Here is a 15,791-nt window from a genome sequence, read left to right as displayed (position 1 = left end):
AAGACCTCTTAATCCTGAAGGGAGGCTCTGTGGCACGTCATCTTTGGTCACAGTCTAGATGTGTGAACATTGTGGTGATTTCTGGTCTTCAATTCACTGAAGCTCAGGGGTTTGCAGCCTCTTTAATCTATGTCCATTGTCCAGTCAGAATGTTACAAACTTGCCTAAAATAAAATGTTTTGAAATCTATTTAGAAGGGTGATATATGTAATTTGACCATTAAGTATAAATAATTCCTTCATGTTTGGAAGGGTACTTTATTTGCTCACAGAATGATATTTCTCATATGCACTTCTTCAACCTGGAAACATACAGAATGAAAGAGATCTGTAACTGCACTTTATTGTAAAATAAGAAAATAAATCATTTCTTGGTCATAACGAAGAGTCAGAAATATTGTGGAAACAGCACTAAGTTCATCAAAATGAGGCCAGGTGGTTATTACAAAGGCACAGGTAATAATCATGAGTAAAACATAGCTATCGTGTGAAATAAAGGGCTAAGCCCTAGGCCAAACCTTAACCAGTGTAGGAACATGTTCATTAAGTTAATACCACTTTCTCATAAATTTTACCTATCTGTATTTAGAGGTTTTATTTTGTACTATACTCCCAAATCATATAACTCTTCAAATAAATTTTTATATAAATCAATGGAATTGTCATACTGCCTTTATTTTTGCTATACACCTCACTGTATATGTATAAACTGTTTCCACCATTTAGTTAAAACTTATAACAATATTTATGTACACATTAGAACATAGTGGAGTATATGTGTATGTGAATCTGTACATATACATTATTCCAGGCTTTTCCTAGTTTATTAGTTGAAAATAAATACGGGGCATATATTATGGAAAAATTGATAGTAGATTTTTTTTCTGATTCACAATCTTTTCACCTTGGGCCATCCTTAGGCACTTGTCATGTTAAATCAACAATATAGAATTAGTTATGATTATAAAGGTTCTTTTATAAAATGTATAATACAAAAGTTAGTTTTTATGGAATAAGTAAGTCATTCTATAAAATATGAAGTATATATTTCTTATCCTCTGCTTATGTCATTTAGATATCAGATGGAAAAACAAGTTCTGGGGGAAGTCGATGGAAATCCTACCTGTTGGAACACTGAATGTCATGCTTCCTAAGTAGGTAGCTCTCGTCGTCATTTTGGTCTCTTATCTGGTTTCCTAAATTGGAAATAGATGTTTGAAACTCTAGATGGTACGAAGGGTCCATTTCCCTGTATGGCCAAAGTGTCTGTTAACTTTACCAAAGTTTTGAGAATATTCTCCCACAAAAATAAAAGAGAACTTCACAATGTGTATTAAAGCTTCCCGTTTATCTCTTCACATCCTCTATTCAGTCGACACCAGGTACCTACCTGTCCCAGTCACTGTGTTAGTTTGCATTTTATATGAGTCTCTTTTTAACCATTTCTTTTCTATATAATTTTTCACTTTTGAGTTCATCTTAGATCCTAGCTAATTTTAATTTCTATGTTATTTTATTAAGGAAGAGTGATCGAATCCTTTTATAGTCATTTTCTAATGGATATAGCCAATAAATCTTTTTATATTAATTGAAGTTTTCATCGAGGCCAAAGGCTTGATTGGTTTTGTTTCTGGCTTCAGTTGGTTGGTTTGGTTTGGTTTTCGTCTGTTTGAATGATAGTATTTACTGATGGATTGGATATTGAGGAAGATGGGGAGGGGGAGGAATTCCCACGACCACAAAATAAACTTTAAATATTTTCTAACTCATGAAGATGAAAATTTCCCCAGGTGTATATAGTGCCTGCATCATACCAACTCAATATTTTTTGAAACTTAGAAGCATTTTATTTTATTTTGAAGTAACATTTTATTTAAATACACACACACACACACACAAACATTGTGTGTGTGTGTGGATGGATGGATAGATAGATAGATAGATAGATAGATAGATAGATAGATAAATGCAATATGATTTCAAGCTATGACATCTTGTTCATTGGCAGAAAATCTGTAACCTTACTCTCTGGAATTTGCATTAGATGCGTGCCATCTTAGTTATGCTTGTCAGTCTTTTCCCAAGGAATTATTCACATTTTTGGTCTTAATTCAGAGTGTGAAACAATGTCTTCAGAGTTATCTTTCTTAAATGGAGGCCCCATCTGCCTCTCTCCTCTCTCAGATCCTTCCAGGATGACCTGTTGCCTGCAGGGTATATCTAGATTCGTCGGTGTGTCTTGAAGGCCTTTCCTGCTCTGCCCCATCATACCTTTCCCTCGCCTCCTGCCACAGCCTCTCACCGATAGCACACCGCTTGCAGGTCCTCAGATGTGCCGTGCTCTTCTATCCTATGATGCTTTCCCCAGCCTCCTCTAGCAATTCTTCCTTGACATTCACCCCCTAAGGACACCCTCTTCCATGTTCTCATATCTTATTATAAAAGTATTTGTTGACATGTCCATCTATCCCTGTTATACTGTTGGCTCCAAGAGAGCAAGAAATAGGCCCTATTTAACTTGATAGCTTTAGCACCTGGCCCATAAAAAGCACTGGCTTGTTTCTGAAATGAATGAATCATGTCATAAATATCCTTGATTACACAGAAACTTTCAACAAAGAATGAGAGGAAAATGAAAGGGAGCTTTGGCCAAAGAATATTCTCATTAGTAGAAATACTAATATATGTGTGTGACCCTCATTGTTTTTAATCAGTGTTGTTTTCTTCACTAGGTATGGAGATTTCTACGTGTGGAATAAAGTCACTACATGCATACACAACATTCTCAGTGGGAGGAGATGGATAGAGCATTATGGAGAAGTAACCATTAGAAATACCAAAAGCAGTGTTTGCATTTGCAAACTCACATTTGTCAAGGTAAATAATATCTTATAACAGTAAGGAAAAAATAGTATAATATGCTTTCTAAGGAAGAAGTAAAACAATTACTTTAAAGAGCCTCAATGAGCCTGTCCTGTATTTTTGATTCTTATGGACATTTTAAGTAAGAAAGCAGAATCAACTGAAGGCGTTACTCAAGGCATGCAGGCTTCTGAATGTGTGGAGGTCAAAAAAGGCAGCTTCTCAAAACAGAAAAAGAAAAATCATTTTAAAGAATTTTCTTTTTAAGTGACCAGTCAGTAGTAGTTCATCAAATTAAAATTATAGAAAACACTTCTTGCCTATAGCCAATCTTCTGGTTTCTATTTCTGTTTCTATTCTTGCCTATAGCAAGTCTTCTGGTTTATATTTCTATTTTGATTCTTGCTTTATTACAACATATTCAAGTGAGCTATTTTTGAGAACTAAATATAATGCAGTGGTCTTTTTCTGAGGATGATAATAGATGATAGCTTCCAGTCACTATAAACTTATCCAACTCTGCCACTATTATCATCCAAATAGTTCAAGGAAAAGCCTTACTTTTATTAACCAGAGAAGATGTGTGGGATAGAAGTGGCTCGAGAACACCGTTTTCGCTGGTCTCTCTGCCCCAAAGTGGTGCACGCAGGATCACCGCAATGTTTGTTTAGGGGCTCTACAGAATTCGTGTGGTACAGAAGCTCCACCCACCCTCCTTACTTTATCTCCTCCTGATCTCATTCTAATATGGTACAAACAAGTAGCATATTGGAGTCTCAAAACTCAGAATTTGCTCTTCTTAGTTAAATTCTTTTAAGCCATATTGGAAGGTCATGTTTGTTTTAATAGAATATCTCTATTTTAGCTTGAGATGTTTTACTTTTTTGTCCTTTTTTTCTTATAAATTTATTAGGTGGCTCAGAAATGAACAGGATCATTATTTGACTGAGTGATGACAGTAAATGTATGCGCTTAGTTTTGTAGGCTATGAAAGACTTTGATTTAGGCCTGCCTCTAATATATGCAGAGCTCAGGGCAAGAGTACAAATGGAAGTTCCTCTACCATATGTGTAAATATTTGAAATATGTAAATCAAGCCTACAAATAATTGTCAAATAAAATGTTGTATTTTTTTCACCTTGACAAATACATGTTTTGTAACAAAGTCTGCAAGGCCAGGTTGGACATTCCAGAACTCAAGCTGGAAAGCTGGCAGTGTAGGAGAGCCAGTCTTGGCCCAAGGCATTCCCCGCTCTCTACCCACCTCCCGCTCTGTCCTGCGCTGCGTGTTGCCTCACACACACACTTAGGCAGTCCAGCCCGCACATCCACACTCCATTCCCACCCCCTTCAAAGAGCCACCCTTGGGCACCCCTCAGTCCTAAAGGTACATGTACTGGTGGGTGGTCTGTCCTTGGGTGAATGAATCCAAAGAAAAGGCCTGCTCAGGCTGTGGAATAAAATTAGAGCCATACGGACAAGGAATTTTAGGGTCCTGCATACTGGGGCCTGATCTCGAACAGGGGCCGTGGGATCCAGGGGGTAGATTCCCACAGACTTCTTATCCCTTGGGTGGCTGGAGGACCCAGAGGAGGGTCCTCGTGATAAAACTTAGCCATTTACAGTTACTGTGAACAATATTTCACAAACTACTTCTATAGTATTGCCAACTGAAAGTTGTTAAAATCAACGAGCAAAGGGAAAATTCAGGACAGGTGACCTGAGGAAGCAATTACTAACTTAGAAATTAATATTCAGTTGTGACAGAAACTGAGCCTTTTCTGTGTCATAGTACCATGCTACAGCTTGGAATAGAAATTATCCCTTTCTTAAAAGTTAAGCTAACTAACGCCTAGAAACACACCCTTCCGTATAAAACATTTTGAGAAAGATTTTTGGAAATGGTTTGCATGAGAAACTTCAAGGTTAAGAAAATTTACTGTAGGGAAATTACAGGGATTGGTGTTATTAAAGAGTTTGGGTGTTTTAATCGGGGGTTGGTTTTCCCAGGTGAATTATTGGAATTCTAATGTGAATGAAGTCCAGGGGGTCGTGATGGATCAGGAGGGGAAGGCGGTGCACCGGCTGTTTGGGAAGTGGCATGAAGGACTCTACTGCGGAGTGGCCCCTTCTGCAAAGTGCATCTGGAGGCCAGGTGAGGCCCGCATTATTTCTTGCCTAAGGAGGGCACCATGAGCGATGGAAGGAAGGAAATGTCAGATCGTCCTAATGAGATTAAAAACCTAGATGCTAAGCCAATCGTAGTTATATTTATACTTAACAAAAAAGTTAATATAAGTCCCCATGTTTGATAATAAGGAGTCCCCCAATTTGATAAGCGGTCAGAGATTAGGCTTCATGTAAAATCACTCTACATGTAATGCCTACATTTCAAAAGCTAGGCATATTTATTAAAGAGTTTAGATAATTGAAATACACAAGTTCAAGTCCTTACTCATGTCATTTTTTCTGTCTCTATAAAACAAAAGAAAGCCCACAAACATCTGTAATCCACAAATTCAATAATTTACCAGAATAAGTGATCTTTTCACTTGATCAGCAAAAAGCTGCAATGTGTCGACATTTAATAAAACACATCAAGAGAGTTCTGGTAATACACTAGCATATAATTTAATATCAAGTGCAAATGAAACAAACCTCCACATGACATTTATTTTCATTAGAATTTTATCAGTTAAGTTCTAACTTTAAAATAGAGTTCTGGTAATATACTAGCATATAATTTAATATCAAGTGCAAATGACACAAACCTCCACATGACATTTATTTTCATTAGAATTTTATGTTAAGTTCTAACTTTAAAATTAGTCGCTGGTTTCCTAAGAGACTTTGGTGCATATTTAAACTTCCTGCTGGTAGAGTGGTTAGTTAATTCATTCTGCAGTTATTTACTGAGTCCTGACTATGCATCAGGCTTTGGTCTAGGAGCTAGGAATATATCAATGAGCAAAGAATGCAGAGATTCTATTTTTGAGTTTAGTTAAAGGTGCCAATAAATATTAATTTAGATCTGCATCTTTTTGTATTTCCGATGAAATCTTAATGGTACTAGCTAATCACCTTAGCATTTACTTACCCAACTGAATATTTGAGAGAAAAATTATAGCGTAATTTAGTCAGTAAAGACTATTATATGTGCAAAAAGTTTTATTTTGAAGGCTGGATTTTATTAAATATATATTCTACTGGTTAAGTTCCTTAAACCTCTTTGCCTCTCACTGTGGTTCATCGGCCTGATTCCAGGTTCCATGCCTTCCAACTACGAGCTCTACTACGGGTTCACAAGGTTTGCCATTGAGCTCAATGAGTTAGATCCTGTTCTAAAAGATCTTCTTCCACCAACAGACGCCCGATTCCGGCCAGATCAGAGGTGAGCTTGGCAGTGGTATTTAAAATGGACACTAGATCATGGCATCACTACAGGTGTCACTGTACATGTCATCGAGACTTATTTTCACCACCATTATTTAGTTATTCATTCCCTTAGGTCCTCAGCAGTATTTGTGAATTTTGTGCCCTAGGTAAAACATCAGCCATAGAATGATCATAAAAGGTTACCTCACTGAAAAGTACTCCATGGAAGACAACACAGATGTTTTTTAACAAAAAGTTTCCCCCATCACCCCTAAATTTACCAAGGTCTGCAAATTCATAAATTCTATCTCCACTAAATATAGACTCACTGCTATTATACTATAGCATGGAGTATTTTTTAAACAGAAGAATAAGAGAATAAGTTACAGTGACACCTAGAAATGCTTTGTGTCAAAGTCTGGAGTTTGCCTAACATGGTTTAGATCCCACAGAGTGTGAGATGTACTCAAAATGTAGTACCTTTAATACCTTCTGATTTTTTTTTTCATTCTTAGGTAGTTCTGTACTCATATTGTCTACTCCTATAAAATGAATTTTACTTTTTCCAAAATCTTTATATGCCATGCAGATTCCACGTAAGATCATTTTCTGTTGCTAGTGTATTTGTGGCTTTATTTGTCTTCTGCCAGAATGTTCCCTGTGTTGAGTGTTCTACTGTTCAGTTCTCTTCCCTCTCTCTCTCTAGAACATGCAGTCTCATTCAAATTTATCAATAAGCTTCCTGCACAGTGTGTATCAAATTGTATCCCTGTTCTTTTCTCTCATTTTGAAATTTAAATATTTCCAAATCACCATTGGGTTTGCTTTTTCATTCTCAATTCTATTTCGGTATTCCCTTTCTGAATTTCATTGACTATTCATGTCTTTTCTGTGGTCATTTCTAATTTTCCCCAACTGTTCCCTTTTCTTTTTCATCAGTTTTACCTTTTCCAATAAGATGGGTAAACTCCCTCCCTCTCAATCTGTTCTAAAACTAGATGTAGAATAGCCAGGTTACCATCCTCTATTCTGTGGCCTTAACAAGTGCTTTTTGATGACATGGAAAAGGAGCACAGCCTTGGACTTCATGCTGTCCTAACCTTGGACTCTTCAGTCGTCCTGAAAATCTTAAGTTGTAGAACTCTAGACATCACAGAAAAGTCTTCAAGGCCAAGCCACTCACCTTTCACTCCTACCATTATATTGCTGTATGCAATAATTTGGCTCACATACACAGAAAGTATGTTAATTGATGCCCAGGAGTGTGGGTGAGGGGACATTATCAGAGTGCTACTGTTCATTATGTTCACAGCAACCAGAATGTAATTGTATGCAAGTTAGATCATTTTCCTTATTAGAAAAGAGGATGATATATTTAAAGATTAACTGTTTTCTGCTTAGATTTTTGGAAGAAGGAAATTTAGAAGCTGCAGCAGCAGAGAAGCAAAGAGTAGAGGAACTCCAGAGATCTCGAAGACGATACATGGAAGAAAACAACCTTGAACATATACCAAAATTCTTTAAGTAAGTCAGTTTATTTCCATAACAAGTTCATGTTTTGCATATGGTTGCCACAGGCAATGAGAAACTCCAGGTGAAAAGAAATCGAGGAAACATAAAGGTGGTCAAATTAAACTGATTTGGGTAACTGGTTTTGGCAGTGAAAATAATTTTGTACTTGTGCAAAGTTTGTAACCATAAAAATAAAATTTCCTTACAGCTCTTCTTTTCATGGACAGAAAAAAGGAGTGAGGGTCTTGCCCAGAACACTCTTTCTCTTTCAGCTCCACCCTTTTGAATGGTAGAAACTTATTCTCACCCTCTCACTCCAAAGAGATGGGACTCCAATGCCCGCAAGGTCATCCTGGCTTCATTAGTATTTAATTTTCTTTCTGGCACATGGAGCTTGTGTCTGTTCATATTTGGTTCCTCTCTGGTGTTTATTACAGGATTATTTGCAGGATTATGTATACATCACACAGATTAAACTGCAGTTTTCAGATCCATCTGTTGCCTCCCAGAGCTGGGGCAGATCAGCTCGGAATAACTTGGTGTCCTTGGTAGTTGCCATCTCATGACTGCCCCAGGAGGAATGCGGGCTTGCCCTTTAGATGTTGATAGTGCGCTCTGGATATCGGCCCTGCAGAGGTTCTTAGAGCTACTGAAGTTGCTTGCATATTTTCCCCATGAGTGAAGCAGAGAATATTTTTGTGGGTCCAGGGCTTGAAGCTTTAGTAACAGTATTTATACATGCTTTGTTTGGGGCACTTCACTTTCTAGCCCTATCTGGAAGTGATTTATTCCTGTCCTTAGCTCCTCTCCCCATGACCCTACTCACTTCTATTTCAAATGTTTAACAGTAAAAATGAGTTTATTTCTGATCAAAAGTAATAGTCAGCGATAAGCAGATAGGACACGAAGTGACTTACAAAGTGCTGCTTATTTGTACACGTCTTATCTCCTGGAGAGAGTCCAATGATCAAGTCACCTTGATGTGATTTGTGTCTGATGGTTTTATTTTTTATTTTTTTTATTTTTCACAGAAAAGTGATTGATGCCAATCAAAGAGAAGCCTGGGTTTCTAACGACACCTACTGGGAGCTGCGAAGGGACCCTGGGTTTAGCAAAGTAGACAGCCCTGTTCTTTGGTAACCTGGGAATGTAGAGCTAGCCAACATATCACGCCCTGAATGAATAAATAACTATGCACAATTATGTTTCTTAGAGCTCCGCGTGGTTTCTGGGTCGACCGAACACCGACCGTTTGCTTTTCTATTCATCTTTATAATGGACTTTCAGAAGTGCATTAGACAAGGCCCCTAACTACTTTTGGATCCTTTCTGTGTTGCTGCAACCATATTCCTTAAAAAAAAAAAAAAAAATCCACACCCTCCTCGAAAAGCAGAATTAAAGGAGCAGAATATAAAATCCAAAGTCTGATGAGTTTGTAAAGAAAAACAAACTGTAACTGGTGCTCAAAGCTGATCCAGAGAGTTTAAAGCAACGTGACATAAACCGTGCGTTTGGTCCTTTTTCTGGTCGCTCCATCCCCTCATTGCGGGAGCTCCTGGGCCATGACAGTCGGTCAGCTCAGACTTTGAGTGTGTCTGTTCGATGTGGTGTACTCGTGCTGGCCTTGTCAATAAAGACGTGATGCTTCTCAGAACCTGTTCCATCTGTACGCCATTGTTCATGCCTTAAGAAATGCAAAGATGTAAAATAAATCATTTTTTTAATGTGTGCTCATAGGTTTATGTGAAGGATAGATCTTTTGAATCATGGCATGATTCACTTTGTGAGATCAGAACAATTAATTATGAGTCTAACTCTAATGGATTTCAAAAGTAAACAGCACATGCTTTACTTTGATATATTGGTTACTGTATCATATCTGAAGGGCAAGAAGGAAACGGTGTACTAGGTAGATTTCTGTGTTCACATCGCTCGTCAAATTCCTGTCCTGCATCTGGATAATAAAACATTTCTCTTCCACCTGACCTCACAGTGTGCCCTATTATTTGGCAATATGTATTTGATGTGAACACTTGGCATCAGTGTTTAAACCCTGGAAGGGAATAACGAAAAGCATATGGAATTTCTGGGTTGGCTTAAGAGTACTGTAAACATCACTATTTTTAAGTGAAGCATAACGTAACCTGCATTTCTATCCTATGCCCAACCCATTGGCACAAGTGGACTTCCACTGGGAACAGAAGCAAGAATGCTAGGAGCTTATTTGCATTGTTTAAGTGAGTTCTTTCCAAATTATATTTTATATTTCATCAGTGATTCTGTATTATATATTACTGCATATTAAGCATTTACCTTGCTACTGGCAGAGATATGAAACTTAAGCTAAGGAATTTATCCATTCTAACAAAAAAGGAGGGGCACAAAAGTGTTTTACATACTTAAGGGTTTATTTTTTTTCCCAGTATACAGAAGCTTTTGTAGGAAACTTGCATCAATATTCCTGAGTTGCTGCACGTAGATAACTGTATAAATGCCTATATGTTTAAAATAAAATCTTCCTAGTCTGCTGCCATGCTACCCTGAACATGCTCAATCCCGTCTGATCTCAGAAGCTAAACAGTCAGGCCTGGTTAGTACTTGGATAGGAGACCACCTAGGAAGGCCAGGCACTGTAGGTGTGGAAAATAAAAAAATAAGGAATTGTAAGCTGACAAGGTCCATGCAGTCTGTGAGGTCAACCAAGGGTTGCCTCGCCTAAAAACAAAACAACAAAATCAATAAATAAAAATAAAATCTAACAGTTTCTCTAAAGAATTATAAAATTACATATATTTTATTCTTAGTGTTTTATTCTAAATTCCCACCATCAGATTTTATGTGTTATTTTAAAGTCTGATAACAAGGTTACTTACATTTTATGTTTCGTTATGAGGTGTTGATGTTAGTGTTCCTTCTCCTCAGCAAGCTTTCCTGGTAATGGCTAATCCACCATCAGATCCAAACTTCTGAGCGTGCAAGGGAAAACTCCGAAGTGTCCACTAGGTGGAGCAATATTTCCATTCTCCTAAAACTTACCCTTCCTTTTATCTGAGTCCCTGCATTATATGTACAGTATGCATTGGTTTAGAATGAAATTTCATTCTCAAGCAAACTCCTTAATCCATTACCAGATCTAAGTGTTCTGTTTAGGTTTCTCAATGCCTTTACTTCCCATTTTAAATCTACGGGTAGCTTGCCCCAGGGTAGTAAAATGTTCCCTTGTTATCAATTCTTTTTTTGCTTATTCTTGTTGACGTTTTTTTATTTGCATCCTAAGACATATACTTTTAATTATAATTTAATGATAACTTTACTGAATTCCGCATAGAAGTATGTCCTCCTGCAATTGCTAAAGCTTTAAATACCATATAAAATGGTTCTGGTCTGTACTTACTAGCTCTTTAAACAAACTCAAAATATTTCAGCTAAAGATAAGAAAAGAATTCTGTGAAGTAAAGGTGCTACAGGTAAAGAGGTAGGAAGGTGAGGTGTCCGTTAGCAACGGATATGACGTCAGTCAGGCAGCTGGGAGAGGACTCAGGAACCAACAGGGAAGCGACAACTGTTTGGGTTGTAACAGAAAAAGAATAGTAGAGAAGACCTTTACTAAATAGCAAGTTCAAGTTACAAATCAGGTAAGTGAATGTTGGTCAGCGTGAACCTGAAAGTCTGATTAGGATTTCAAGATGAGAATGAGAAGAATTGTAGATTAATTAAAATCACATTTTATGATATCTGACTTAGAATCTTTTGAGAATCAGACATCCTGATTAGCCTTCCAATTCAAGTGATCAATTAAATTTAGATAATACTCCTATAATACCTGATTCACAAATCTCCCCATCAAATAATTTTAATGTGCCTCATCCCCTATTTCTTCTTTACTCTTTATCAATATGGTGGTTACAGAATTGTGAGACTTATTCTGGTTGGAATTTCCATCTTCATAATATGGGGGCTGCATAATTTGAGACTAAACAGCAAAAGGATAAAATAAATATGTTTTTTTATTTCAGGGGCACTTTTATTTGTTTTTCCCTAGGATAGCGCAGACTTAATGTATCTTTATACCTCCTCCGTGTTTATTTATAAGCTCCTTCATCTCTGAGCTGGTCATTAAGGAAAGCAATAATAAGTGACAGTGGTCCTGTGGGTGTGGCTAGACTGCACAGATTGATGGCACGCAACAACGCACATAGAAACTAATTATTTTGCTTCCGTATGCTGCCAGCAAGGGTACAAATTTACTCTCAGGTTCTGCTGTTATGTTATCATTTTTTAAAATTAAGTCATTATTTTTCATGGGTTACTTTAACCCATAATTTCCAAGTAGTTGTAAAAATAAACCTTATTTGAGATACCTTTAAATATTACATATCAATTACAGGTGACGTAAAAACTACCAAATGTATTTTCTGGGTGAGAGAAACCAAGGGGTTTTCAAAACAAGATGCCAAGTTGTCGATTTTCCAAACCTTTTGCTCCTCTTCATTATTCAGGCCCCACGTCTGTCAGTGACTTCACTCATCGGTCCTCAGTTCCTGCCCCTAAGGGGCACTGAGGGGCGTGGTTGAAACAGAAAACTGATTAAACTGTTTTGCTTAGTCCTGGTTACTTTACAGCTGTGGCTGGAGAAGTTTATAATCATAATCTAATGTACATTTTTGTTATTAGCTTGTGAATTTTAATTACTCATCTTGTCTAATCTTGTTCTCTGTCATCCTAGATAATGAAGTGTTAGTGGTAGCAGAGCTCCTCACACACCAGGAGATGTAAAAATGTTTCCACTTGGTTCAAATTGGTATATTATGAGTGTGGCACAGTAAATAAAAAGTTTGTGTAAAAATATTAGTTTATTCCCATGGGAGCCATTATGTTCAGGATATATAGAATGTATCTAATTAAACAATTATGAATCTATTTTGTGCTTTAGAAATATTCTTTTGGGGGAAAGAAGGAGAAAATGTAATTGGAGCTAAGATTTAAGTTTTGGGGTTTTGGGGTTTTTTTTTAAAAACTTCTCATAATTTAGAAATACTGCTTATCAAACCAGGATTAGATCCGCTGTGCTTTAATTTCTTTGTAAAATTGGTACATTTAAACTGTACATTGCATGGATCATTCTGTTAAGCTTGACTTTAATGCTTATTGTGAGCGCATACATTTGTGACTGAATTTTAAGACCTTGTTGCAGCCTTTGCTATTAGAGAAAATGGCAAATTAAGACGGGGTTAGCTTAAATTCTTCCAGAATGAGATGTGAGGAATGAATTTTTTTTTAAATTGCTGTGATGAACCAGCATGCCCAACATCTTAAATGAAGCCCCATGATTAAGACAGCTTACAGGTACTATTACCTGTCAGTCGTATGCATCCTTTTATTTTCCAAACAACTACCTGAATTGATTTATGTTCTCCTTCCTTCTGGTCCTAACACAGTGAGGAGCAAGGATACGCATGTCTATTCTTTTGTACTGTGTCATTGTTTATAAAATATGCAATATTTATGCTGAGTTGCAGGGTGATCTGTCAATATTGGAGCCACTGCATTTAGCCTCCTGTTAACACTATTCAATGTTCATGTTTTAAAAATTACCCCATAATTACACGTTATTAGTTTCCTCAATATCTCCAGATTGGTAGAAAAAAACAAAACTAGAATGTTTTTATTTCCTACAAATATTTTCTATCATGCTTTCCTTCTAAATATAATTTAGGGCAATTGTAGAGAAAAGAATATTGAGTTTTCAGAAAACAAGGTTAGTCAATAGGGTAAGCAACTACTTCATACTGTTAAAGAGAGACTAATGCTAAAACTATTACTTTTTCTTAGGCACCAACTCCATACTCCCCTTAGTTACCCTCATCTAGTTATTTCTTTAGGAGATAATGTAGTTGCTAGAAAGTTTTTAAGTCATTTTAAGCTTATTTTAAGTTTTTTGAGGTATAAGTGATATACAATAAACTTTACATATCTGAACTGTTCGATTTGATAGTTTAACATATGTATATACTCGACACTATTACCACAATCACAATAGTGAATATATCCATCACCAAATGTTCCCTCTGCCCCTTTATAATCCCTTTCTCCTGCACCTCGCCATCCTGAGGCAATCACTGATCTGCTTTTGTCATTTTTTTTAATTTGCATTTTTTGTATTTATTGCATATGGGATTTTCCTAGAAGGCTATGTACAAATGGGTAGATGTATGCCTCCAAACTCTCCCTTGCCACTATTCCATTATTCACCATCAAACAGTAACATGTTACAAGGGAAAGAGAATCTCATTAAGGTCTAGTTCTTGTAGCCCAGTAAAAGTTTTAAATTTGAAATATTTAGAAAACAAGACACTTTTTCATACTGAAATGGCCGTGTGAGTTAATGAATTCATTCCCATCTTTCGGTGGTCCAAAATAATGGTCACACGGAACTTGCTGGCAGCTGCGAGGAAGCCTTGGGAGGTGCTTTTCTCTTGTTTGTGATGAATCACAGACAAAGCCGTGGGGATTCAGAATGACTGCTCTTGAAATGATGTCATTTTAATGATGATGAGGGAGGTGTTCTATGCTGAGCTATTATTCACCTCCCAAATCCTACTTTTATGTCACAAACATTTGAAACTTCCAATGCTCACAAAGGCTGCGTTTTCTCTCGCTTCTGATGCTCTCACTTCCTATCCAGAAACAAAGTTGCTAAACCTAATTTTGAAAAAAGAAATGGAAATGGAATGCCCAGAGTTCAGTGGACTTCAGCCATCGGCAGCCATGCAGATTGAGAATTTATTCCTTGTATCCTGTCCCCCACCCCCAAAGCCTACGGCTCAAAAATAGAAAACTTTGCAGACACTCAAATACAGCATGAATGACATTGCATGCTAGTGAAGAGAAAAGACGGGAATGAATAAAAGAGAAATTGCATCTGGGAAAGAAAAGTAGATTATCTAAGTAGGGTGGGGATCGTGGATGCTTGTTTATAGGCAGATTATTCAGCCCCCAGGAAATTTTGAGGCAGATGGGGAACTTTCATGACTATGCACTGGCTTAGCCACCCACTACCTGGTTCCTGCTCCAACCTCTCAGTCTTTTGTTTTTCTCATTGCAACATTCAGTAGTTGGTAAGAAAGTCTAGTTCAAGAAAACTGTCTAGAGCTTAGTGACTTGGGACTCGTTTTTCCTGCATGGTTTCTTGTCACTTCTGTGACTTCAGTCCCGATGCTAGTGCTGTAATACAGAGGCGAAGAGTAGGGAGTACAGAACTCTGAAACCTATAAGATGAGATTGCGTTAAGTGAAGGGCAGTAGAAGTGTGTTCCTGGAGGTGTTCTAACCAGCCCAGATAACCAGAAGTCTACTTTTCAAAGCTACGAACCAACCTCCCCTACCCCACTTTCCATTCCTTCCTAGAACTGGTCTATGCCTCTAAGACGAGTTTGGAAATTAGTTGATGGAGTCCTGGCTGGTGGAAACCTGCAGGGAAATTCTGTGGCAAAGCACACTCTCGGTCACCTGACTGATGACCTCATAACAAGGTGTAGCTGCAAATTCTTTATCTAGGTCAGTTTCTTCCCTGAAAATAATATATTTTTAATTTTTTTGTTGAAAAACTTCCACTGTGAAATTACTCTGCTTATAATCAAAAGTATAAAGGCAGTAGTCATGTACTGTTAGTTTGCATATGATCATTTTTGAGACAGAAAGATTTTATCTTGTATTAGGGATAGAATTTTAAGCTACTTTCTACAAAAAAAAAATAGCTTGTAGTTAAATTTCCTAATAAAAGAGAAATTATTCACTGAAAAAAATGTTGTCTAACTGTGCCACCTCAAAATAAGAATTGTGCCTCTCCAATAAATGTTATATAGAAGAATGTTAACGTTTGTAAGAGCACAGGACACTCAATAAATTTTAAACAAACTATATAAAGAGGGTTTGTTTTTTGTGTATAGTGTGTTCTAATAGCCTTTCCACAAAGCTAAGAAATATTTTTATCCCCAGCAAAAGACTGGAAATAGGATATAAAGGAGATTGAGTACTTATTCTG

General features: G+C 37.1%; 1 protein-coding gene across 11 annotated transcripts in view; it reads left to right on the top strand.

The window, feature by feature from the left end:
• The window catches only part of OSBPL6 (oxysterol binding protein like 6), a 179,696-nt gene extending 169,963 nt beyond the window's left edge, over positions 1-9,733 (top strand). For all 11 annotated transcript variants that reach the window (XM_016152584.2, XM_016152582.2, XM_016152590.2 and 8 more), the window contains 6 exons: positions 1,075-1,153; positions 2,732-2,876; positions 4,872-5,016; positions 6,126-6,252; positions 7,638-7,760; positions 8,780-9,733. In XM_016152584.2, coding sequence (XP_016008070.1) covers positions 1,075-1,153; positions 2,732-2,876; positions 4,872-5,016; positions 6,126-6,252; positions 7,638-7,760; positions 8,780-8,888 — 728 coding nt within the window. In that variant the 3' untranslated portion in view covers positions 8,889-9,733. The remainder of the gene's footprint in view (positions 1-1,074; positions 1,154-2,731; positions 2,877-4,871; positions 5,017-6,125; positions 6,253-7,637; positions 7,761-8,779) is intronic.
• Positions 9,734-15,791: the final 6,058 nt, after the last annotated feature.

The sequence above is a fragment of the Rousettus aegyptiacus genome, unplaced genomic scaffold (genome assembly GCF_014176215.1).
Source record: "Rousettus aegyptiacus isolate mRouAeg1 unplaced genomic scaffold, mRouAeg1.p scaffold_m13_p_2, whole genome shotgun sequence".
Taxonomy (NCBI): domain Eukaryota; kingdom Metazoa; phylum Chordata; class Mammalia; order Chiroptera; family Pteropodidae; genus Rousettus; species Rousettus aegyptiacus.
The sequence above is the reverse complement of the archived record's forward strand: the minus strand, read 5'-3'. Positions and strand labels throughout refer to the sequence as shown.